This window comes from Mobula birostris, chromosome 21 (genome assembly GCF_030028105.1).
Source record: "Mobula birostris isolate sMobBir1 chromosome 21, sMobBir1.hap1, whole genome shotgun sequence".
Taxonomy (NCBI): Eukaryota; Metazoa; Chordata; class Chondrichthyes; order Myliobatiformes; family Myliobatidae; genus Mobula; species Mobula birostris.
The window spans coordinates 30,381,219-30,408,713 of NC_092390.1; the positions used below are offsets into that span (position 1 = coordinate 30,381,219).

The 27,495-nt window shown below is 42.1% G+C and overlaps 1 protein-coding gene across 1 annotated transcript in view; it reads left to right on the plus strand.

Moving 5' to 3' along the window:
* Positions 1–27,495, plus strand: part of pcdh15b (protocadherin-related 15b) — a 780,285-nt gene that overhangs the window by 131,725 nt on the left and 621,065 nt on the right. The window contains exon 4 of the mRNA XM_072239829.1: positions 23,139–23,294. Coding sequence (XP_072095930.1) covers positions 23,139–23,294 — 156 coding nt within the window. The remainder of the gene's footprint in view (positions 1–23,138; positions 23,295–27,495) is intronic.

Genomic DNA, 27,495 nt, shown 5'->3' on the forward strand with positions numbered 1-27,495 from the left:
CCTCAGAGTGTTTCGAGGAAGTTTCTGAGAAAGTTGATGAAGGCAAGGCAGTGGATATTGTCTACATGGACTTTAGCAAGGCCTTTGATAATATCCCGCATGTGAGTTGGTTAAAGAATCTTCAGTCACTGGGCATTCAAGATTAGGTAGGAAATTGGATTAGACGATTAGAGTTCAGTGCTTATGCCACTACACCACCGTCCAGCCAAGAGGTGCCGTCAAAGTAGAATGCTATAGACAAGCAGCCATAGGTTTAAGATCAGAAGTAAGCGATTTAAAAAGGATATCGGGGAAGATTCTTCATGTAGAATCGGGTGCATATTTGAAATGAGGTGCCAGAAATCATGATTGAGGTGTCCATATTAGCAACCTTTAACGGACATCTTGGTGAATACATGAATAGGAGAGGTTTAGAGGGTTATGGGTCTGGCACTGACCCTGGTTCCATGGTGCAGAGGGAGAGAAGAAAATGAGGAATGCGTTAGTCAGTGGATTCCATAGTGAGGGGAACTGACAGGAAGTTCTGTCAGCCTGATATAGATACGCACATGGTGTGTTGCCTTCCAGGTGCCAGGGTACGGGATGCTTGGATCGGGTGCGGAGTATTCTGAAAGGAGAAGGTGAACAGTCAGCAGTCTTGGTACAGGTTGGTACCAATGACATAGATAGAGAAAGGGAGGAGGTCCTGAGGAGAGAATTCAGGGAGTTGGGTAGGAAGCTGAAAAGCAGGACCCGCAGGGTAGTAATCTCAGGATTGCTGCCTGTGCCACGTGCTAATGAGCACAAGAATAACATGATCAGGCATATTAATGCCTGGCTGAGAGACTGGTGTAGGGGGCAGGGGTTCAGGTTCCGAGATCATTGGGGCCTCTTCTGGGGGAGGTACAACCTGTACAAAAAGAATGGATTACACCTGAACCGAAAGGGGTCCAGTATCCTCGCAAGCATTTTCAGTCGCGCTGTTTGGGAGGGTTTCAACTAATTTGGCAGAGGGATGGGAACAGGAGTGATTAGGGCTGAGGTAGGGGAAAACAGAAATAAATCAAAGATTGCGTGCAACAGAGATGATAGAAAGGACAGTCAGGAGAAGAGGCATAACCACAGCCAGTGGGATGAGTTACAGGGCTAAATAGGTGTAGTGCAGTTAAAACAGAAAGCAACAAATGCTGGACTGCAAGTGTTATATTTGAATGCACGGAGCATAAGAAATAAAATGGACGATCTTGAAATTCAGCTACAGATTGGCAAGAACGATGTTGTGCCATCTCTGAAACTTGACTAAAGGATGACTGCCATTGGAACTGAACGTCCAAGGATATACAGTGTATTGGAAAGATAGGTTAGTAGGCAGAGGAGGTGGTATGGCTCTGTGTATAAGAAATAATATTGAATCATTAGAAAGAGATGACAGTATAATGGAAGGTGTAGAGCCTTTATGGGTTGAGTTAAGAAATGGCAAAGGTAAAAGGACCCTCATGGCAGTTGTATATAGGCCTCCAAACAGCAGCTGGGATGTGGATTACAAATTACAGCAGGAGATAGAAAAGGCATGTCAGAAGGGCAATGTCATGATAATCGTTGGGGATTTTAACATGAAAGTAGATTGGGAAAACCAGGCCAGTACTGGACCTCAAGGGAGAGAATTTGTAGAATGTCTAAGGATGGCTTTTTAGAACATCTTGTTGTTGAGTCCACTAGGGGATCAGCTGTGCTAGCTTGGGTGTTGTGCAATGATCCGGAGGTGATAAGAGAGCTTAAGCTTAAGGAACCCTTGGGGAACATTGATCACCATGTGATCGAGTTTGAAATTTGAGAAGGAGAAACTAAATTCCAATGTATTGGTATTTCAGTGGAATAAAGGAAATTACAATGACATGAGAGGGGAACTGGCCAAGAGACACGAGCAGGAAGGACATCAGAGCAGCAATAGCCGGAGTTTCTGTGAAAAATGAGGGAAGTGCAAGACAGATATGTTCTAAATAAGAAGAAAGTTTTGAATAGAAAAAGGACACTACAGTGGCTGACAAGTGAAGGCAGAGCCAAAATAAAAGCAAAAGAGAGGGCATACAAGGAAGCCAACACTAGTGGGAAGATAAAGGATTGGAAAGCTTTTAAAAACTTTCAGAAGGAAACTAGGAAAGTCATTAGGAAGGTGAAAACGAATTAAAGAAGATTCTTCTTTGATATTATGTATATAAAGGGTAAAAGAGAGTTGAGGGTAGATATAGGACTAATGGGAAATGACATTTGAGGTATTGTAATGAGAGATGCAGGGATGGCAGAGGAACTGAATGCGTATTTTGCATCAGTCTTCACAGTGGAAGACATTTGTAGTATACCGGACATTCGAAAGTGTCAGGTAAGTGAAGTATGTGCAGTGAAAATTACGGCTGAGAAGGTGCTCAGGAAGCTTAATGGTCTGCAGGTGGATAAATCGCCTGGACCTGATGGAATGCACCCTCGGTTTATGAAGGAAGAAACTGGAGAGATTGCGGTGGCATTAACAATGACCTTTCAAGAATTGATAGATTCTTGCATTGTACCGGATGACTGGAAAATTGTAAATTTTACTGTGCTATTTAAGAAGGGTGGGAGGCAGCAGAAAGGAAACTGTAGACCTGTTAACCTGACATCAGTGGTTGGGAAGTTGTTGGAATTGATTGCTAGGGATGAGATTACTGAGTACATGGAGGCATATGACAAGATAAACCAGAGCCAACATGGTTTCCTGAAAGGAAAATCCTGCCTGACAAACTTACTGCAATTTTTTGAGGAAATTACAAGCAGGGTGTACAAAGGAGATGCAGTAGACATGGTGTACTTGGATTTTCAGAAGGCCTTTGACAAGGTGCCGCACACGAGGCTGCTTAGTAAGATAAGAGCCCGTGGAATTACAGGGAGTTACTAGTATGGGTCGAGCATTGGCCAATCAGCAGAAAACAGAGAGTGGGAATAAAGGGATCCTTTTCTGGCTGGCTGCCAGTTACCGGTGGAGTTCCACAGGGTCGGTATTGGGATTGCTGCTTTTTACAATATACGTCAATGGTTTGGCCTATGGGATTAATGAATTTGTGTCTAAATTTGCCGATGATACAAAGATAGGTGGAGAGCGGGAAGTGTTGAGGAAACGGAGAGCCTGCGGAGAGACTTAGAAAGCTGAGGGGAATGGGCAAAGAAGTAGCAAATGAAATACAATGTTGGAAAGTGTACGGTCATGCACTTTGATGGAAGAAATAAATGGGCAGACTGTTATTCAGATGGAGAGAGAATTCAAAATGCAGAGATGCCAAGGGACTTGGGGGTCCTTGTGCAGGTTGAGTCAGCGAGGAAGAAGGTGAATGCAATGTTGGCATTCATTTCTAGTGGTATAGAATATAAGAACAAGATTGTGATGTGGAGGCTCTATAAGGCACTTGTGAAACCACACTTAGAGTATTGTGTGCAGTTTTGGGCTCCTTATTTTAGAAAGGATATACTGACATTGGAGAGGGTTCAGAGAGCATTCACAAGAACGATGCCGGGAATGAAAGGTTTACTATTTGAGAAACGTTTGTCGGCTCTTGGGCTGAATTCCCTGGAGTTCAGGAGAGTGAGGGGGGATCTCATTGAAACATTCGAATGTTGAAAGGCCTGAACAGATTAGATATGGCAAAGTTATTTCCCATGATAGGGGAGTCTAGGACAAGAGGGTACAACTTCAGGATTGAAGGACATCCATTTAGGACAAAGATGCAGAGAAATTACTTTAGTCAGAGGGTGGTAAATCTGTGGAATTTGTTGCCACGAGCGGCTATGGAGGCCAAGTCATTGGGTGTATTTAAGGCAGAAATAGATAGGTTCTTGATTAGCCAGGGCATCAAAGGGTATGGGGAGAAGGCAGGAGGAGTGGGGATAGCTGGATGAATTGGACCAGCCCATGATGGAATGGCAGAGCGGACTCAATGGACCGAATTGTCTACTTCTGCTCTTATATCTTATGGGTCATGTGTGGACAGGTTGGGCTAGTTCACGGGGCAACGCAGTTGGCAAGGATGAGTTGGCTGAAGGGCCTGTTTTTTTGCTGTGTGATTTAATTACTCTGAGCTCATTGAAATAAACCACAAAGACTAGAAATGTTAAATTCATAATAAACAAATGTTTTATCAAGCTGACATAAGTAGAAGCTTGGATTAGATCCTCCAGAAAATGCAAACGTTTGTACTAAGAAATTGAAAACAAGTAACCCCTATATGATAAAGCTGTGTCTGGTCTAGGTGAGCTTTAATGGATTAAATGATCAAAAAGGTCTTTCGTTCATTTGTTCTGGAAAGCCGGAAAGAGGTAACACTGATGATACCATCTGAAGCACTTTATCTGGTTCACTTAATGACTTCATATAACTTCCGGCCCTCTGAGTTTTCTTCTGAAATATTAATTATATCTGAAGAAGTGATAGGAGCTTATTTTCACTGACAGTGCTGTTAACCATGTAGTAGGCTTGCAGTATTAAAGAGAATTGCACCACCAAACTGGTGATTAAAGAGCTTTCATAACAAATTCTGCTTTCTACTTATTGGTCCACTGCCTTGTAGGTTTCTTTTTAAATGCAGCCATCATTTAATCCACTCCTTAAATATTCACTCCATTTATCACTGTCTACAATGATATCATATGTAAAGCTGCATCTAAGATTATTTGTGAAGGCCTGGTATTAAACCTTGCATAGACTTCTTCACCAGACACTCTCCAATATGCTATATGCACATGCCATGGGTGGTATGTTCACTGGCACATCTCGGCTGTTATTCCATCTTGGACATCTTGCTCATTTGGAAATGATCTGCAGCACACAAATGTGGGATACATTTCAATACCAACATAGCATGTCCATAATATTCAGCAAAACAGCACTGAATACAATAAAACAGGACATAACAAATGACAATACAACAACAGCAAAGCAAGCCCTGTTCCTCCCTCCCTCCCACCGACAGTCCACCACCTCCAGGGCAGGCCTCCAATATCAAGGCTTCAGTCATCAGGCTTCAATTTTCAGACTTCTAATCAACCTTCAGGATCCGATATTCAGTATCGACCCCTGGGCTGGCTAATGACGGGACACCAAACTCCAGGCCCATTGACAACCGGCCCTTGTGCCTCCTCTTGCTTCCTGCTCTTATCTAATCCCAGAAGTGGAGGCATTAACTCTGGATACCCTTTTACATGCCTACTGTGCTGGCCTTCGAATGCAGAGCAGAGGCCTGACCTGTAACTCCTCCACGTCCCTGTCCTTAAACCATAATCCAACCTCTAACTCCCCTCTTTGTCCCCAAAACCATACCTACAAACTTAAAAAACAATTAAATCTGAGGCATGATCTCAACAGAGACCACAGCTCAGTGCCATCTTAACTAAATATACACCTAAATGGAAGGAAAGTAATGAAAAAGGTTTCAAAGGTATATTTAATGTCAGAGAAATGTATACAATATACAATGCATCCTGAAATCCTTCTTCTTTGCAACCATCCACGAAAAACAGAGAAATGGCCCCAAAGAATGAATGACAATTGAATGTTAGAGTTAATGTTAAAGTTTCCCCTCCCCAGCTCCCCTCCCTCGCACATGTAAGCGGCAGCAAGCAATGATCCCCCTACCCCCACCGGCAAAAAAAATGCATCGGCACCTGCCACCAAGCACTCAAGTGTGAGAAAAGCAACAGCAAAGACAGACTTGCAGGACTCCAAAGACTACTCATTCACCTGGTATTCGACATACCACAGGCTCTCTCTCTCCCTAATAAGGGAGAAAGAGACGTCTCTGTTTCACAGCGAGAGGGAGACTAGATGGCTTATGATGTTTTAAAGTCTGTTGCATCGCTTTTTCCGAGCTCAGTGCCTAAAGATCTCAGGTCTCTGGGCACACAGCCTTTGATCTTCTGACTCCTACGACACACCGAACTCCTGCCCAGACATCAACCTCTGATACCCCCGACTCCAGAGCTGTGAAATCTTGGACGTCCGAAGGCGAGCGAAGCTCTTAGACTGTTCCCTTAGCGTGCCAAATAACGGCCAGTTGTGAAACCCTGAGAGTGGGTCCCATTCCCGCAAAGAACCATAATTAGTGTGTAACTCCAGGTCAGGTCTTCAGAAGAACCCTGAAAGGGAAAAATAGAGATATTAAAGGCACCATTGATTCTCTTAAGCTCCTCCAACTTATATAGACATGTGAAAAAATGATATTTTTGCAAATACTGAAGCGTGGTTTACAGAACGAAATGAACAGTAACTCTGTTTTCTTAGTTATAATGTTTTCCTGGTGAAATAGAGAATAAGATCCAACAAGTTGATGAAGTGAAATGACAGTATGGCTTAAGGAAATAATTATTACCATTATGCTCAATGCCTCAGCTAAAGGCAGATAGTAACCATGTTCAACCTTAACCACCTTATCTCCTTGTCCTATTACCTTCATGGATCTATGTACAAAATTCCTCTGATCTTGTCTAGTTCATTATTATACTATTTATTTCGGATCCTTTGCCCAGTTATATTTTTCATCCCAAATGCACTCTGTTAAACACCTCAGAACTAAATTTCATTTGTTGCTTTGTTTCCCATTTAACCATTCCACTGATTTTAACTGTTTGTTTCATATTTTCTCTGCACTGTTGCTTTCTTCCTCACTGCCAACCAAGTATGCAGTTTTTTTTCATAATCAAAATATATCCCTACTGTAAAACCTGAAACATTGAATATACCACAGAAGTAAGGTATCGAATCATGATCTCTGCAGTATTTAAAACTGAGACATAGAATATATCACAAGAGTAAGTAATTAAGTGCTAAACTCAAACAGGAGAAAATCACACACAAAAAACACCAAAGTCTGTAGTATTGCAGTGGTATCAGCTTTCTGGTTACCGTACCTCCTGATAACCTTTACCCATTGCTTCTTGTCAACTTTTCAGGAGAACATAATTTCACCAAAGACTAATTTTCCCCTCCATGGATGTCTCCCAATGCAGTGACAATGATTTTACCTATAATATCTGTATCCACGTCAATCGGTTCAGCAAAACTGACCTTTCCCCAAGCTGAGAACTTCTGCTTTCTGACTATCTCTCTCCTAAATCTAAGTGAAAAATGATTTGTTGCCATGAAAATGGACTCCCACTGATATTTCTGTCACCTGCCCAGTTTCATATTCAAAAACACCATCAGGACTGTGGCCTCACTTGCTGGGCTTGAACATAGTGGCAAAAAAATCCCCTGAATACATTTTAAGAATTCTGTAACTTTCCTTGCTATGTATCGATTTTATCAAGGTTAATCTGGTATTATCATTCATTCTCCTCACTCTAGACATGTTTTCTCATCCATTATAGCACAGATTCAAGGACAGCTATTTTCCTCAACTATTCAGTTTTTGAATTTCTCTGCACAGCCCTAATCACTACCTCAGAAAAGCAACACCATGAGCACAATGACCACTTCGCATTACAATGGACTTTTTTGTTCTAATTGTATTTGGTTTTGTATAATTTTGTACTTGCTACTGCAAGTAAGATTTTCATTGCACTTGTGTATGCACCTATGTGCATATGAAAATATTACTCATCTTGACATGCTCACCAGGGGAAGGACACTCATTTGTTATCAAATGGGTATCTTCAACATTTATTTAACAATCACAAAGTACCATGGCATCAGATCAAACTTAGTTAAGAAACATACAATTTGCCATCGTTCTCTCAACTGCTGAACCAATAATCTTTGCACTGAACGCCACAGAAACACCAGGAACAACAAGTATGCTCTCAGTTGAAGATTACAAGCTCGAAGAGGGGCTCTGCAGTACCTTCATGCTGGTCCAACCCCAAAGGAGAGACTTAGTCTACAACAGGCAGTGGGAGAGTCAGTGTATAAGAATAACTTAATTGTTGTTACTCCTTGCTTTTCTTCCAGATACTTACAGCAAATATTATCTCAGCACTGTTCTTCTAGAAGCTATTTTATGGAATTAACACTGCTTATAACTGTGTCTATTAGAACCTATTCACCGTAATGGGCTACTATTATGGTTAAGGTTCTGTGTGTCATCAGTCTTCATGATATCTTATAGGAAACAGTTGGGTACATTGCCATAGCAAAGCCTTGAATTTTAACAGTGTCCTAGCTGAAGACCTGTACTTTCATACCGGCTGTACAACTATTCAAACTGTTTCAGAGTGGCATGTGTTCAGGAGCAGAGAAGTGCTCCGTGTGACATTCATAAGGAGAGATACTGACGGGTTGTGCGGAGATGACTTAAGTAAGGCCTTTGACAAGGTCCCACACGGAAGGTTGGTTAGGAAGGTTCAATCGTTAGGTATTAATATTGAGGTAGTAAAATGGATTCAGCTGTGGCTGGATGGAAGACGCCAGAGAATGGTGGTGGATAACTGTCAGATTGGAGGCCGGTGACTAGTGGTGTGCCTCAGGAATCTGTACTGGGTCCAATGATATTTGTCATATACATTAATGATCAAGATGAAGGGGTGGTAAATTGGATGAGTAAGTATGCAGATGATACTAAGATAGGTGGAGTTGTGGATAATGAAGTAGGTTTTCAAAGCTTGCAGAGAGATTTAGGCCAGTTAGAAAAGTGGGCTGAAAGATGGCAAATGGAGTTTAATGCTGATAAATGTGAGGTGTTACACTTTGGTAGGACTAATCAAAATAGGACATACATGGGAAATGGTAGGGCATTGAAGAATGCAGTAGAGCAGAGGGATCTAGGAATAATGGTGCATAGTTCCCTGAAGGTGGAATCTCATGTGGATAGGGTGGTGAAGAAAGCTTTTGGTATGCTGGCCTTTATAAATCAGAGCACTGAGTATAGGAGTTGGGATGTAATGTTGAAATTGTACAAGTCATTGGTGAGGCCAAATTTGGAGTATTGTGTACAGTTTTGGTCACCAAATTATAGGAAAGATGTCAACAAAATAGAGGGAGTACAGAGAAGATTTACTAGAATGTTACCTGGGTTTCGTCACCTAAGTTACGGAGAAAGGTTGAATAAGTTGGGTCTTTATTCTTTGGAGCGTAGAAGGTTGAGGGGGGACTTGATAGAGGTAATTAAAATTATGAGGGGGATAGATAGAGTTGACGTGGATAGGCTTTTTCCATTGAGAGTGGGGGAGATTCAAACAAGAGGACATGAGTTGAGAGTTAAAGGATAAAAGTTTAGGGGTAACATGAGGGGGAACTTCTTTACTCAGAGAGTGGTAGCTGTGTGGAACGAGCTTCCAGCAGAAGTGGTTGAGGCAGGTTCGATGTTGTCATTTAAAGTTAAATTGGACAGCTATATGGACAGGAAAGGAATGGAGGGTTGTGGGCTGAGTGAAGGTCGGTGGGACTAGGTGAGAGTAAGAGCTCGGCAAGGGCCAAGATGGCCTGTTTCTGTGCTATGGTTATATGGCCCAAATGCAGAGAGAGACACTGAAGTGAGTCAACAGTTCACTGACTGTAATGAGAACAGTTGCAAAATTTGAAGAGAAAGGAAAACACTAAATATTAACTGAAACTTTCAAACTGAAAGATAATAAGTTGACATTTCTGTGCTATTGGTCAAGTCTAAACAAAGCTGGAATGAGAGGAAGGGAGTTAAATACCACCACAATGAAACACTAATTCGCTGAAATGTGCATACAGGTTTCCCCTACGATCCGAAGGTAGAGCGTTCCTATGAAACGGTTCGTAAGCCGGAATGTCGTAAAGCGAAGAACCAATTACCATTTACTTATATGGGAAAAATTTGTGAGTGTTCAAAGACCCAAAAATAACCTACCAAATCATGCCAAATAACACATAAAACCTAAAATAACAGTAAGATATAGTAAAAGCAGGAATGATACGATGAATACACAGCCTATATAAAGTAGAAATACTTTTCCACAGTAGTTGCCGGCACTGTTCTCCGTAGTGAAAATCTCACGCAAGCACTCTCAGCAAAAACACGGCACAAGCACTCTCCAGTAACCTTTAAGCTATGAAGCTGCCAAATCATACCAAATGACACGTATATAAAGTAGAAATAATGTATGTACAGTGTAGTATCACTTACCGGAATTGGGACAGCGCCGAGCACACTGAGGATGGTGTGTTAGGCTGAGTCGTCAAAGGTTGGGGTGATGCAGTGGCCCCCACCCTCCGGGCGGCGACCCAATACCGATCCACGAAGCATGCAGCGGTCCAGCGGTGCCTGGGACGCAGCCAACACATCTTTAAGGAAAAAGCCAAAATAAACAAGCTAAATAATTAGGTGCCGCCTGATCAGAGGCGACGCAATCAGCAATCGTCTTTTTTCACTTCCTTTTTTCGCGCGCTGCTTTTTTTCATAACAGTGAAAACACCTTCTGTTAGCGAAAACAGGTAACTAATGTAGGTCTTTTGTAACAGTGAGGTTTCATAAAGCGAATGTTCGAAAAGCGGGGGACACCTGTACTTACAAGCACTATTGCCGAACCTGTTCCGCAGCCCAACTGCAGGGGCACTTAGACCCCATGGCAGAGTCTGTGATTGTAACAGGGCCTCCCACTCTAGTTATAGCTCCTGAAGTGCTAGAGACTTGTGCTCACTGGAAGCCCTGGATGAGGGATTTGTCTAGGATATCATTGGCCAGAACCCAAGAATGTTTCTCAGAAGCATACCCTTCCCAGTCCATGAGGTACTGGACCTTGCCCCTCACCCGACAAGATTTCAGGAGGTGCTGCACATTATAGACCAGGGAACCATCCACCAAGAAGGGAGGAGGAGTGGGATGCTGACAGTAACCAGCTTTAACTAGGATATATGGAATGCTCGGTGGATCTTTATGAGACCTTGTTGATAGTCTTCTCCACTACAAATGGTGCTCATAAATTGAGAGAAAATATCAATGTCAAGACCCTAGATGGTCGATCTCTGGGCACTGGCAAGATCCACCTTTCCACAGGACCCCTCCAACTTGTGCTTGAAGGCAACCATAGGGAACAACTGTCCTATCTGGTTGATTTGCCTGAACTGCTGCTGATGCTCGGTCTTCCCTGGTTTTCTCAATGCAACCTATGGATTGATGGTTCCTTAAAAGCACTCCATGTCTGGGTACCGGCATGCCTGTCTACCTCTCTGGGTGCAGCTCAAACTCTGATCTGCGAATCCCCTCCTGTATCAACTCTGCATGTTAACCTGTCTGGCATTCTAGCTGAATATGCTTATCTTCCTGAGATCTTCAATAAAAAGAAGGCCACCTCCCTGCTACCACACCAGCCATACGATTGTGGCATTGACCCTTTACCTGGTATTAGTCCTCTCCTGGGCCAGCTCTTCTCCACCTTTTCTCAACAAACAATGGCCATGGAAGAGTACATCAGGGAGGCATTGGGCTTGGGGTTTATCCATCCATCAGTCTCACCAGCAGAGGTGGGCTTCTTTTTTTTGTGAGCAAGACGGATGGCAAGCTCTGCTCCTGCATTGATTATGAGCCCCTAAACACTATCGCAGTAAAGAACTGCTACCCTCCTCCCCTGTGTTTGAACATCTCGAGAGCAATCATAGTTTCCAATATAGATCTGCACAATGCTTATAATTTTGTTCATATCTGAGAAGGGCATGAGTAGAAGGCAGCCTTCAACACTGGCCACTATGAGTACCTCGTGATATCCTTTGGTCTGGGCAATACCCCTGTTGTTTTGCAGGTCCTGGTCAATGATGAGCTCTGAGGCATATTGAATTAGTTTGTTTTCATGTATTTGGATGATTATTGATATCTATTCCCACTCTCGACAGGATCACATTCAGCATGTCCAGAGGGTTCTCAAATGCCTCATCGAGAATAACTTTTATGCCAAGCTAGAGAAGTGTGAGTTCAATAAAGAACAGCGAAGGCCAAGCATCAGCACCTATTCAGATATATCAACCAGACAGGAGAGTTGTTCTCTATGGTTGCCTTCAAGTACAAGTTGGAGGGGCTCTGTGGAAAGGTGGATCTTACCGGTGTCCAGAGGTCAACCATCCAGGGCTTTGATATGGACATTTTCTCTCAATTTATGAGTCAGAACTCTTCATTTTTGAGCCAGAGGGATATCCACGAGATTCCCGGCTGTTCCAGAATCAATAAATGCCTGAAGTTCATGAGTCTGAGACCTCTACGACAAGGAAGATGGGAACATCACACAATTGCGAGGTGAACCAACCTGTCAAGCTCTCTTTCCTGCTGATGGGTATCCTCTTTTGCTGGGTGCTTCAGACATGAAGCCCAGAATTGTCCTGAATTGCCATAATAGAGGCAGGAACCTGTACTCCTGTTCTGATTTTGTTCCTCCTGAGATAGGCATGTGTGCTTCATCTGTATAGGCTCCTCTATGGACTAGGTACTGGGCAATGCCAGTTGTTGATCAAAAGAGCAGGAAGCTCAAGGCAACAGGAATTCTGCAGATGCTGGAAATTCAAGCAACACACATCAAAGTTGCTGGTGAACGCAGCAGGCCAGGCAGTCAGACTGCACCTCTTCCTACAGATGCTGCCTGGCCTGCTGCGTTCACCAGGAAGCTCAAGACATTCTTTCCTTGCACCACTCAGTTGCCCGGTTGTCAACTTGAATGGCCAGATTAGTCAGGTCATCCAGGCTGTCCTGCTTATCATGGATAGCAGTCTCATGCCGGATCCCTGCATTCAGTCCCTGCTGGAAGGCAATGATACGGGATCACTTGTTCCACGCTGTCTCCACTGCAAGCATGGGGAACTTCATTGCAGGGTCCCTTGCTGTCCATCTCATTGGCACAGGCCCGGGGGTCGGTGGGCAGCCTCCTGAGACTGTTCTGGAAGGTCAAAAACTCTCTGTAACTTGGCAACAAATTTCTGAAATGACTGGGCTGCAAGAAAACCTTGATTCTGTAGAGTGTTGATCAGGCTGAGTGGGGGTGTCTAAGAGGTTCCCCATGTATGCCAGTCTACATGCATCATCACTGAACTGACCTGACTAGGTTTGGAAAGTCAGCTCACACTGGGTAGTAAAATTCCTGCAGTTGGTGGGGTCACCGTTGCACTGTATCTGCCTGGTGTAGGAATACTCAGTGCTGGTCCGGACTCAGTTAGTGGCCGAACTTGATGGGGTAGTAGAGGGGAGGGTTTGGGAGATGCAGGGAATAAGAGTAACATGGCCAAAGACTGCTGTATTGCATTTGTGAGGGCAGTAATGGCTGTCACCTGAAATTGGTTGTCGTGGTAGCTCCTGGACTGTGGCTGTGAGAGAAGAAATTGTTGCCACTTGATTCCAGTTTTCTGCGGTGAGCTGCTGAACTGTCGCTGAACTGACCTGTTCTTCCAGCCGGGACTGGGCTTGTTATACTGAGATTATCTGCCGTATTGCTTCAGTCACTTACCCCAAAACAGATTCGACCACCTGTAATTCTCCCCTACTTGGCCAATGAATGTCAAGACCAAGGTCAGATATTCTCCTTCTTCTGGATCCATTTTCATGGTTGAGACTTGCTGAAGGGTTGTGTGGATGTGGCCCAAGTGTGGAGTGAGAGAGACACTGGAGTAGGTCAACAGTTCACTGACTTTAATGAGAACTGTTGCAGAATTTGAAGGGAAAAGAAAAAAAGGATAAACGCTAAGCCAACAGGGCCATTAACTAAAACTCTGTGGCTGGAAGTATGAATTAAATACTAAGTGTATACTGCTCCTTTACTGTGTCATTCAAAACAGTAATCTTGCTCCTTGGACAAGGACGAAGGTAAGCTGGGAGCGTAAACATTGCTGTGCTTTTGGTCAAGTCTCAACAAGACTGAAACGAGAGGAAAAGAGTTAAATTCCACACAATTATTTTGAATGTGCATACTCACGAATGTTATTGCTGAACCTGAGCCACAGTCCGCCTGCAAATTTTCTCATCTGCTTGGTGTCACATTGGTATGGGAATTTTTGGAGTATTTTAGTCACATTAAAGATGCTGTTTTAAGATATTTTGATTATTGTTAGCCATTTCCAGCCCCTCTGAATTGAGAGTGTTAGAATTAATTTTGCAGAAATGTCACTACCAGTTCTCTCATGAATGATCTGATTTCCATTTTTTTTTGAATGTACACGTCTCATGTGGAAAATTTTGGCATTTAGCAAGTTACATTTAAATTTTGCCATTAAGTGATCCAGAGTTCTGGCATTTAGCACAGCCACATTGGCCTTGTAAACTATTCAGTTTTCAAATTGAAATTGCATACATTCCTACCTCTGGATCAAAGAATTGTGGATCAAAGTTTCATCACACTCCTCAATTGATTGCTTGCTGTTTAAATTCTTAATTTAAGCTAATATTTTGGTAAAATACTGAGGTACTAGCACACTGTTTGAAGTGCCTCCTTGCTACTAAACTCTAGGATATAAAAGGCCACATGACTCTCTAAAGAAGTATCGCTATTTCTTTTGATTTTATGGTCAACATACATCACAGAAAAGGATTTCAGAAACATTGCGTGATCATTATTAATTTGCTAGTAATTGAACTTGAATTACAATTGATTAAAGTACTTAGCCATACTGTAGTGTCTCTTGTTCAAATATAATCTCATGTTCCTGAGGACATGCAGTATAAATGGATATTCTGTCTTATTCTTCCAAGTAAAAAAAAATGCAATGATCTGGACTATAAATTATTCAATTCCTGTCTCACTTGTCTCCTATACAGACCAAATAGGCTTGTTAAACAACAAAGGGTCTGCGGATGATGGATATTTAATTAAGAGGTCACTAGATAGGTGCCTTACTTGCTTGATTGAGTTTGCTTAAGGTAATGATGATGTGCAGTTATATACAAAAAAACCTAGCTCTGTTTAAGTCACTTCATTCTTCCAAAATTCAATGTGTTGTAAAAAGTGTTCTGTCATTATATTTATTAGCATAAGTCTTGGATTTAACATAACAAATAGGACTAAAATATGTCTCGATAGTCTTTCTGGATGTTGTCATACTTGATATGGAAGGCAATATGGGGACTCCTGGGTCTGTTAATTTCAATTAATTGCATGGATGGTCATTTCAATTACTTGTGGAAAATTGAGATTTCTTTGTAGTTGTGAAGCTCAGACTGTGGAATTGAAGGTGTTGAGCAAATGTACTTGTAAGTCTACACATTCAGAGCAAATTTTCACCACCTACTTTCACAAGTGATGCATGATATCTTTGTTTTGAGACTAGCAAATTATTATTGGGAATGGTTACCTCAAAATTAGATAGTTTTGTGCTTTTTTATTTATGAATAAATCACATAAATAGGCGCTTGCCCCTGTTTCCTGTTGAGGTCTCACCTATTTGGTAAGTGGACAAGGTGTTTCACCTTAATATTATCCCTTTCACTTCATATCTTGCACATTCATCTGTACATATTGTCTTAAGTATTTAATAAAATAAATTGGATTAATAGTTTGCAATTTATGACCTATAGTTCTAACTCACAATGAAACAAGGAGCCCATTACACTCAAAGTGTGCATAAATTAATACATGGTGAAAACACTCTTTAAACGTTTTTTGAGAGTAGTGGAGGCACAGTCTTTGAGACAAGCATAGATTATTTCTTTCTGAGCAAGGAAGTGAAAAGTAGGCAAGAACTACAGAGTGGAGGTTCTAATCAGATCAGCCTTTAAGTGGCAGAGGTAGCTTGATGAGTGATCTACTCCAGCTCCTAATTCATCTCTGTGTATGATGATATGCTTAAAGTTGGAAAAAATTGCATCCCCATCACATTTAAACATGATGTATATTTGTAAAAATGGGATTTATGGTGCTTGAAGATCCAAATTGGGTAGATTGGGTAGATCTTTTTCAGTTGATACAGACACAATGGCAAATTGACTGCACCTCCTCTGTAAATCTTTTGTGATTCCCTATAATTTAAGCTCAGCTAATTATATGAAACAGCAATTAGTAATTAGTTCTAATAACCACAAACATGACTGGACCATCTGGTTCACTGGTCCCCACAGGGAATAGAATCAGCCATCCTAGTGTGATTGACTCTTCGAAGATGCCCTGGAATGTCACTGGTAAGCCATTCAGTTACCACCACCATCTTGAGGGCCACTGGGGGATAAGCAATAGGTGCATGTCATTTCAGCCACACCCAGAAAAACAGCCAAATATATTTTTTTAATTCTGAAGCTCGAAAGAGATTAAAAATTCATACCCTGACAGGTTGAGAAGGAAACTCAGGCTGCATGCAACAACTGAGCTACTAAACAGAATGCAATATCTATCTGTTGGGCACACAGCTGTCAGCTGGCAAATGGGTGCTGGTGCAGAATGTTACAGCATAATGTTTCAGGCAGAGAGCAGCAGTACAGAGATAACAAATACTCTTACCGTTAATGACATTTATCAAAGCTTCAGTAATGATATAACATTGCACTCCAAAATTAAAGAAACACCAGGTTCAAAAAAAATTCCAGAAAAAAAAGCACAAATATAAATGTTAACCTGCCTCAAAACATCAGAGACATGAAACTAAATACGGATGTTCAATGTGATGAAAGAATAGTCCTCATAGGTTTCTCAATTTTGTTAGCACTGTGACTTTAAGTGAGGACGAAAGAAAGCATTAGTATGGAACATTTTCAATCTACAGAATCTTTCCATGTGTTTCTAGCCAATAAATTACTTCTTTCTGAGCAAAGTTACAGTTGTAATATAAATAAACTATAAATCTGCATAAAATAAGGTTCCGCAAGCATTCACAGAATGAATGGCTTGGTAACCTACTTTTAATGGTGATGAATGAGGGATAAATATTGGAAAGAATATTTTGACACTCCCTTCTTGTTCGCTGAATATTGCTAAAACATCTTTGACATTCATGTGAACAGGCAGACTGTGTTCAATTTACTCATATTTCTGGAGGACATAGGCACATTGGGCCAGATAACCTCTCTGTGCTACCTCTCAGAGCAATCTCATTAATTCCTTTGCTACACTTATTTCCCTGTGACCTCTTCTCTCTGATATGGCCGTTAACTCTCCTCCCACCCATTGACAATAAGGTAATTTACACTGAGTAGATCGAACCAAAATCAAAGTAAATCTATTATTAAATTATGTAAATGTCACCACATACTATCTTGAAATTCATTTTCTTGCAAGCATTTATAGGAAAATTTACGGGGTTTTATGAAAAGCTAAACATACTTTATACTTTATACTTTATTGTCACCAAACAATTCACTACTAAAATATACAATCATCACAGTGATATTTGATTCTGCGCTTCTCACTCCCTGGATTACAAATATTAAATATTAAAATATTTAAAATAGTAAAAATTAGTGAATATTAAAAATTTAAATTATAAATCATAAATAGAAAATAGAAAGATGGAAAGTAAGGTAGTGCAAAAAAAAACCAAGAGGCAGGTCCAGATATTTGGAGGGTACAGCCCAGATCTAGGTCAGGATCCGTTCAACAGTCTTATCACAGTTGGAAAGAAGCTGTTCCCAAATCTGGCCGTACGAGTCTTCAAGCTCCTGAGCCTTCTCCCTGAGGGAAGAGGGACGAAAGTGTGTTGGCTGGGTGAGTCGTGTCCTTGATTGTCATAAAGACTGACAAGCCACCAATGTGCAAAAGAAGACAAATTGTGCAAATAATAAAAAATAATGTTGAGAACGAGTTAAAAAATTGTTGAAAGTGAGTCTCTAGGTTCTGTAGAATCAGTTCCGAGTTGAGATGAGTGAGGTTATCCATGCCATAGAGTAAGGTAGACAACCTCAGAGGAAACCACAGTACCCAAATGAAGGATGTGCAGACTACTTACAGGGAGCAACCAAGGTCAGGATTTGAACCCAGGTTTCTGGAATGCTCTGTCTGGAAGCAGCACTACCTGCTGTGCCATTGAGCTGCCCTAATTCTCTTGAAAATATGAAACCTTAAGTACTGCAGCATTTGTTCCCTCATTACTGCACTAAAATGTAATGCTAGATCTTGCATAGAACTTGGAGATGAACAAAGTAAAGAATGTTAAGACGCAAAGGAATGGAGAATCATGAGGCAAAAATTTATAGAGACAGGAACAAGATGAATATTAATTATCCGTCTTTCATGGTTTCAATAACTGGTTGCTAAGTCTGAAATCTGTACCCACTTCTACTGGAACAAAAATATGAATATTAAAAATACATAGTAATTTTGTATTTGTTCATGTTTATTTTACTATGTATTATTGCCAAGAGCATGACCCACAGTGCTTTTAGTGATTCTTTTTTTAGTTGTCAAGCAACTGAGTTCTGATTATGGATATTTGAATCATGATACTGCAGTCACCATAAACCAATTTCCATTAGCATTGTAAAACCACAGCCTTACTCTCTGGCTCCCAGTTCAAATATATTGAACAGTATAAAGTTCATGTCTTCCTTTATTAATATGAAATAAATATGCCAGGGAAACATTCTGGTCATACTGTGTAGCAGCATCTTCTCAATGACATAATGTTAACTACTACCAATCAGACACTGTAGTGTGAAAGTGAATTATTACTAGTGTATAGTTTCATTCCTGATGGGGGACTTTTTTCCCCAACTTTGTTTCCATTTTTCTGTCTTAATTTTTCTTTGCTTCTCTTTCTGCTGTGGCTTCGACATTAAATCCACTGCCTTGTTCAGATCCTGAGCTTTGATTTCACAATCCTTTAATCCTGCCCTTGTCATTTTGTTCCTTAATGCTCCTTGGAAAGTGCCCAGTATTTCCATCCTGCTAGTCTGGGAACTTTAAACACAAGAGACCAGGAAGTTTAAATGGGCACAGACAAGTCCAACTAATCAGTGGCAGGTTTAGCAGATCGAAGTTGGCTTGGGGCAATGGAACAGAATTACAAATCAGTTGCTGCATGTACCAGATAACTGATGTGATACCACATATTGAGCCCTTTTGCCTTAGGTAAGCTTTACCCCTTGAGGACTAAATGAGGAAGATATACAGGCCTGGAGCAAAGCAGACAAAAAGAATAATAGGTTTATAAATCAGTCCTCAGTCACCTGTGCCAACTTTGACAGACATTTCCAAAATTCAGCTTGATTCAACAATGTGCAGCTGCACATTTATAATATATCACATTCAGCATCAAGCAACTGAGGATAAATATCGTCCAAAATCTGTCTGTCCTTGTAAACTCAATATATTGCACATATCCTCTCCTAACTTTCTACTGCCTTGCAAGGCAGAGGGATTGAGGACAAATCTAACAGTCTGACAATGAACCTACATAAAGTATTGAGACCAACATTTACAGAGACAACTTGGGGTGTGTTTTATAACTTTAGCACATTCATAAATGCTCTAGAATAATATAGAGCATCTTTGAATATAGTAATTACTATAAACTTAAATTTACAAACTGAGAAAGTAAATTTGCACATAATTGGACATCTGATTTGTATTGATATTCATTGTAGAATAGATACTGGTCCAGATATCAAGAAAAACTGCCCTTCAAATAGTGATCTTTATGTGCACCTGAGTAGGAAAATGAAGCTCTTTTGAGCACATCACTGCAATATTTAACTTCAACCTTTTAATCAAACCATGAGGCTAACTTGCTTTATAAGTTAGTAGGAAAGGGCATGTCCAGGGCAATTCCAGATTTAACTCAGAATTAGGAATAATCCAATAGCTTCATTTATATTCAAAATGGAAAATGAAAGGACAAGTTATTGACAATCTTGTGAGGTCCCAAAACAGAAAATCTCTGTAGCCATATCCATATAAAGGCTGTTCTCATCAAAGCACTCAACAGGAGATGGAAACTCCTGGAATGTCTTTATCCATAATTACATATCTTGTAAATTAGCACATTCCCGTAAGACATAAAACTGAAATGCTGTGGCACAAAGATGCCAATCTTACTAAAGGTGATCATGACCTGTTTTGAGCAACTGTTACGGAACTGAGTTTCTAAATCTGCTATCACCAATGCATTGTCCCTCCAGTCAGTGTTGTTAGCATGGTTCACTACAGTTCATCCAAGCTTATATCAGCGACTTACTCCACTGTGACATGTGCCATCTAGAATTGCAAAAGCAGCAATGAATCCAGAATTTCATCCCGAATCAGAAATTTATTAATTTTACTTCTTGCTGATGCCCAGCCTTATTATGAGATCATCTTCATCTTTCAGAAATACTGGAGTTGGGCAGTAATATAGTACTTTAGGAGGTTGGTTATGGCTAGGATTAACTTGTGCCTGAGTAAGGACCTGGACCTGCTCCGATTTGCCTAATGCCACAACAGGTTTACAGTGGATGCAATCTTGCTGGCTCCCCACTCTGCTTTGGAGCACCGAGACACCTCCGCCATCAGATTATTTCTGAATGGACAATGAACCCATGAACACTACCATAGCATATTTTTCCATTTCTCTTTTTGCACTACCTATTTAATTTACTTTTGTTTTTTATATATACTTATTGTAATTTATAGTTTTTATTGTTATGTATTGGAATGTATTTGTGCTGCGAAATGAAAAATTTCATGATCTATGCCAGTGATATTAAACCTGATTCTGATTCGGATTCTGATTTTGCAAAATATATATCAGTCTGCTGCTTATCGATTACAGCTGTGCATTCAATGGCATCATCTCCCTCAATATTAATCACCAAGCTTCAAAATCATCTATAAATTTGCCATTGACACCATTATTGTGGTAGAATCTCAAATGGCGATGAGGAGGCATATCATCATCATCAGGTGCCATGTCCAGTTTGAGCTTTGACTGCCATGGCCCACACACTCCTGTTTCGGATCAAGTGGATCAATTCATTGGTATTCATTTCCAGTTCTCCTGCTGCTGTCTCCATCATCATTTGTCTTTGTCTTCCTCTTGCTTTCTTCCCTTCAATCTTTCCCATAATTACCATGCATTCTAACTCCTCTTTCCTAATCACATGTCCAATGAAGTTACGTTGCCTTTTCATGATCTCATATATTATTTCTCTTTTTGTGTTCGCTCTGTTCATGACATCCTTGTTAGATATTTGTTTCATCCATGATATTCTTTGCATCCTTCTCAAAAACCACATCTCTGCTGCTACAATTCGTTTCCTCATGTTACTAGATATCGCCCAACATTCTGAGCCATACAACATAACTGGATAAACGTAACATTTCAGTACATATTTCAGGAGGCATATAGGAATGAGATAGATCAACTGGGTGCAAAGTGTCACAAAATAATTTTGCACTCAATGTCAGCAAGACCAAGGAGTTGATTGGGACTTCAGGAGGAGTAAATTTGGAGAATAGGCACCAGTTTCATTGACGAGTCATGAGTGAAAAGAGTGAACAGCTTTAAGTTCCTGAGTGTCAACAATTGAGAGAATCTATCTTGGGCCCATCATATTAATGAAATCATGAAAAAAGCACAACAGGGCTCTACTTTATTCAAATATTAAAGAGATTCAGTATGTCACCAGAGACTTCAAATTTCTGTGAGTGTATGGTGAAGTGCATTCTGACTGCATCACAGCCTGGTCTGAACTCAGAATAGCAAGGGGCTCCATGGAGCTGTAAACTCAGCCAGCTCCATTACATACACAACCTTCCCCACCATCATGGAGATCAAGAGACAGTGCCTCAAGAAAGCAGAATGCTTTACTGAGGACCCTCACCTTATGGGACATGCTCTCTTCTTGTTACTAGCATCAGTGAGAAGGTACAGGACCTGAAGGACCAAGTCAAGGATTCAGTGATTTTTGAAGTTCTGATATCATTATGGATTAGAAATTTGAAAACACAGTATCATTTTGCCAACAATAATGAAGATCAAGGAGCAAACAAAGATCTGTACAAAGAATGAACAATTAGCAAGGTAGCAACTCATCCATTGGCTGTTAAGAATGTTATGCTCTGCGGGAACAGAAGAGAGGGAAAGTATTTTATCATAATTATTATTTTTATTTGAAACACACTTATGAGAAGCAGAGACATGAGAGAGTCTGCAGATGCTAGAAACCTGGATCAACGCATACAAAATGGTGGAGAAACTCAACAGTTAAGGCAACAACTAGGATGGGAAATGAAAAGCTGATATTTCAGGCCGAGAACTGAAATATCAATTGTTCATTTCCCTCAAAAGATGCTGCCTAACCTGCGGAGTTTACCCAGCATTTTGTGTGTGAGAGCAATCGTTTCAAATTAGGGTTATTTCATGTGTTGAGCACACAGATAAAAGAGAGGTGCTACATCCCTTGGGATAGTTATAAATTGCTGAAAGAACTATATTAAAGCTCCAATAATCTGCTGTGCAAAAAGTCAGAAATCCGAATGGTTTGGCATCTGACCTACTGGGGGTTGATTCTAATGTTCCTCTCAACACTCTAGGGCTCTGATTCCTGTGTTCCCTTTCATATAAAGAGCCTCGGTACTCACACTCCCTTTAACACAGTGAAGATCTGTTTTCAACACTCCCTTAGAGCAACAGGACCCCAGCTCTCATGCTCTCTTTAACACATCTGGACTCTGGTTCTCTGGGACCTCAATATGCCTACTACACTGATCACACTAGAGCCCTGGTTCTCATGCTTTAATAAGGCCCTGGTTCCTGCAATCCCTTTCACTCACTGGAGCTTCAGTTTCTATTTAACAAACTAAGGGCTGGGTTCCTACAATCCTTTTCATCTGCTAGGGCCTCTGACCTTTCACCTAGTGGAGCTTCAGTTCCACATTCATTTTAATTCACCTGAGTGCTGGTTCTAGGCCTCCCGTGAAATTCACCTGCTCTGTTTCCTACACTCGCTTTAAACTTACTAGGTTTACTGGAGCAAGTCATGTTCTACCTTATAACATCAATAAAGAGAAGTGTGAAGGAGTATGAGTAGAAATAACAGGCCAGAAAATCCGCTGGTCCAGCAAAAAACAGTCTTAAGTATGTCATCTTCATGGAATTTTATTTTATTGTGTAGTGGTCATATCTTTTTAACGTGAGTTAAGTCAATTAACTACTGAGATCTTTTCACTGTTATATTACTAATGGAATGTGAATTACTTCAGCCAGAAGATATTTCCATGGCGAAGCTGGATGCTTTAGTGAGATTTGTGTCTGTGGAACAGGCTTTGTATATAATAATGCTGAAATTGTTCTTTTGTTAATATCTTAGCCTCCAGCCAATATCCAGTCCATTGTTGTTGTGCTTGATTGCCTGAACCTGCGAGTTGGAAGTGTCATCAAACATGAAGTGCGAATTATTGTAAGGGACAGAAACGACAACTCTCCATCTTTTCGGCAATCACGATACCACGTGGAAATTAATGAGGTACGTATATAAATGAAGGTAGTTAATTAACCAGTGTGTAATTTTAAACATGTTTCTAAGCGGTTTTAAACAAACAATGTTAATATCTATCAAGATGTATTTTCCTTACTCTGAATGCTTTATTTGTATTTATTGTCATCTTATTGAGTCTTGTCATCTTCAGAAGTTTTCGGATGACTCTGCCATAGTTGGATGCATCAGCAAGGGAGATGAGGTTGAGTACAGGGCTACGGTAAGAAAATTTGTCACATGGTGTGAGCAGAATTATCTGTAGCTTAATGTGAAAAAGACTAAGGAGCTGGTGGTAGACCAGAGGAGAGCTAAGGTACCGGTAACCCCTGTTTCCATCCAGGGGGTCAGTGTGGACATGGTGGAGGATTACAAATACCTGGGGATACGAATTGACAATAAACTGGACTGGTCAAAGAACACTGAGGCTGTCTACAAGAAGGGTCAGAGCCGTCTCTATTTCCTGAGGAGACTGAGGTCCTTTAACGTCTGCCGGACGATGCTGAGGATGTTCTACGAGTCTATGGTGGCCAGAGCTATCATGTTTGCTGTTGTGTGCTGGGGCAGCAGGCTGAGGGTAGCAGACACCAACAGAATCAACAAACTCATTCGTAAGGCCAGTGATGTTGTGGGGATGGAACCGAACTCTCTCACGATGGTGTGTGAAAAGAGGATGCTGTCTAAGTTTCATGCCATCTTGGTCAATGTCTCCCATCCACTACATAATGTACTGGGTAGGCACAGGAGTACATTCAGCCAGAGACTCATTCCTCCGAGATGCAGCACAGAGCGTCATAGGAAGTCATTCCTGCCTGTGGCCATCAAACTTTACAACTCTCCCTTTGGAGGGTCAGACATCCTGAGCCAATAGGCTGGTCCTGGACTTATTTCCTGGCATAATTTACATATTACTATTTAATTATTTATGGTGCAACTGTAATGAAAACCATTTTCCCCCAGGATCAGTAGAGTATGACTATGACTATGACTATTTCAGGATGATACAGACTTGATCATGGTATTTAGAATTACATTTTTATAAAAAGCATGACAATCAAGATTACACATCAAAGTTGCTGGTGAACGCAGCAGGCCAGGCAGCATCTCTAGGAAGAGGTACAGTCGACGTTTCAGGCCGAGACCCTTCATCAGGACTAACTGAAGGAAGAGTTAGTAAGAGATGTCCACCCCCACCACCACTCGGCAACACCATCTCCCTCAGATCCCACCGATAGCTCCTGGGCTCTCAGAGGCTCCATCTTCCTGTCACCCCAACCCTCCCCTCTCCATTGACACCTCCATCCTCCCCCCTCCCCCCTCTGATCCCAGCTCTCATCCGTGCCGGGTCTTTACCATCCCCTCCGACCTGCAACTGTCGGAGGCAGAACGCTCTGTCCTCAGTAAGGGCCTCACCTTTGTCCCCCTTCGCCCACACCTCAGCGAGTTCCGTGTTCGCCACGATGCGGAACTCTTCTTCCGCCGTCTCCGTCTCCGAGCCTACTTCTTCAGCAAGGACTCTTCCATCCACCACTGATGACCCCTTCTCCCGTCTTCAACCCTCCTCTTCTTCATGGACACACCGCTCTGGTCTTCTGCCTGCTCTGGATCTCTTTATCGCTAACTGCCGACGGGACATCAACCGTCTCGACTTCACTGCACCTTGATCCCATTCCAACCTCTCTCCTTCGGAACTCTCTGCTCTCCACTCCCTCCGCACTAATCCTAACCTTATTATTAAACCTGCCAATAAGGGGGGTGCTGTTGTAGTCTGGCGTACTGACCTCTACCTTGCCAAGACACAGCGACAACTCGCGGATACTTCCTCTTATTTACCCCTCGATCGTGACCCCACTAAGGAGCACCAGGCCATTGTCTCCCACACCATCACCGACTTTATCCGCTCAGGAGATCTCCCATCCACTGCTACCAATGTTATAGTCCCCATACCTCGCACTTCCCGTTTCTACCTCCTACCCAAGATCCACAAACCTGCCTGTCCTGGCAGACCTATTGTCTCAGCTTGCTCCTGCCCCACCAAACTCGTTTCTGCATACCTCGACCCGGTTTTATCCCCCCTTGTTCAATCCCTTCCTACCTATGTTCGTGACACTTCTCACGCTCTTAAACTTTTCGATGATTTTAAGTTCCCTGGCCCCCACCGCTTTATTTTCACCTTGGATGTCCAGTCCCTATATACTTCCATCCCCCATCAGGAAGGTCTCAAAGTTCTCCGCTTCTTTTTGGATTCCAGACCTAATCAGTTCCCCTCTACCACCACTCTGCTCCGTCTAGCGGAATTAGTCCTTACTCTTAATGATTTCTCCTTTGGCTCCTCCCACTTCCTCCAAACTAAAGGTGTAGCTATGGGCACCTGTATGGGTCCTAGCTATGCCTGTCTTTTTATTGGCTTTGTGGAACAATCTATGTTCCGTGCCTATTCTGGTATCTGTCCCCCACTTTTCCTTCGCTGCATCGACGACTGCATTGGCGCTGCTTCCTGCATGCATGCTGAGCTCGTTGACTTTAACTTTGCCTCCAACTTTCACCCTGCCCTCAAGTTTACCTGGTCCATTTCCGACACCTCCTTCTCCTTTCTAGATCTTTCTGTCTCTGTCTCCTGATGTCTACTATAAGCCTACTGACTCTCACAGCTATCTGGACTATTCCTCTTCTCACCTTGTCTCTTGCAAAAATGCCATCCCCTTCTTGCAATTCCTCCGTCTCTGCTGCATCTGCTCTCAGGATGAGGCTTTTCATTCCAGGACGAGGGAGATGTCCTCCTTTTTTAAAGAAAGGGGCTTCCCTTCCTCCACTATCAACTCTGCTCTAAAACGCATCTCCCCATTTCACGTACATCTGCTCTCACTCCATCCTCCCGCCCCCCCACTAGGAATAGAGTCCCCCTGGTCCTCCCCTACCACCCTGCCAGCCTCCAGGTCCAACATATTATTCTCCATAACTTCCGCCACCGCGGGATCCCACCACTAAGCACATCTCTCCCTCCCCCCGTCTGCTTTCCGCAGGGATCGCTCCCTACGTGACTCCCTTGTCCATTCGTCCCCCCCCATCCCTCCTCACTGATCTCCCTCCTGGCACTTATCCTTGTAAGCGGAACAAGTGCTACACGTGCCCTTACACTTCCTCCCTTACCACCATTCAGGGCCCCAGACAGTCCTTCCAGGTGAGGCGACACTTCACCTGTGAGTCGGCTGGGGTGATATACTGCGTCCAGTGCTCCCGATGTAGCCTTCTATATATTGGCGAGACCCGACGCAGACTGGGAGACCGCTTTGCTGAACACCTACGCTCTGTCCGCCAGAGAAAGCAGGATCTGCCAGTGGCCACACATTTTAATTCCTCATCCCATTCCCATTCTGACATGTCTATCCACGGCCTCCTCTACTGTAAAGATGAAGCCACACTCAGGTTGGAGGAACAACACCTTATATTCCGTCTGGGTAGCCTCCAACCTGATGGCATGAACATCGACTTCTCTAACTTCCGCTAATGCCCCACCTCCCCCTCGTACCCCATCCGTTATTTATTTTTATACACACATTCTTTCTCTCACTCTCCTTCTTCTCCCTCTGTCCCTCTGACTATACTCCTTGCCCATCCTCTGGGTTCCGCCCCCCCCTTGTCTTTCTCCCCGGACCTCCTGTCCCATGATCCTCTCATATCCCCTTTACCAATCACCTGTCCAGCTCTTGGCTCCATCCCTCCCCCTCCTGTCTTCTCCTATCATTTTGGATCTCCCCCTCCCCCTCCCACTTTCAAATCTCTTACTAACTCTTCCTTCAGTTGGTTCTGACGAAGGGTCTCGGCCTGAAACGTCGACTGTACCTCTTCATAGAGATGCTGCCTGGCCTGCTGCGTGCACCAGCAACTTTGATGTGTGTTGCTTGAATTTCCAGCATCTGCAGAATTCCTGTTGTTTGCGTTTTTAAAAAACAATCAAGATTAATTAATTTTGCTCCCTGAAAATATTTGTGAATGGATATATTATCCTTGAAAACTCAACTCAGTCCTAAGTGTACTTCTTCCAAGTTGCTTGCAACCTGGAAACAAATAGAACTGATCAAAAACTGGTTCTCTTTTGAAGACCAAGAATTTTTAACTTTCTACTTGTTTCTAAATTTCAAATTGGGTTTTGCTTCACCATTGTGTAAAAGAAGGGGCATAAACTGGTCAA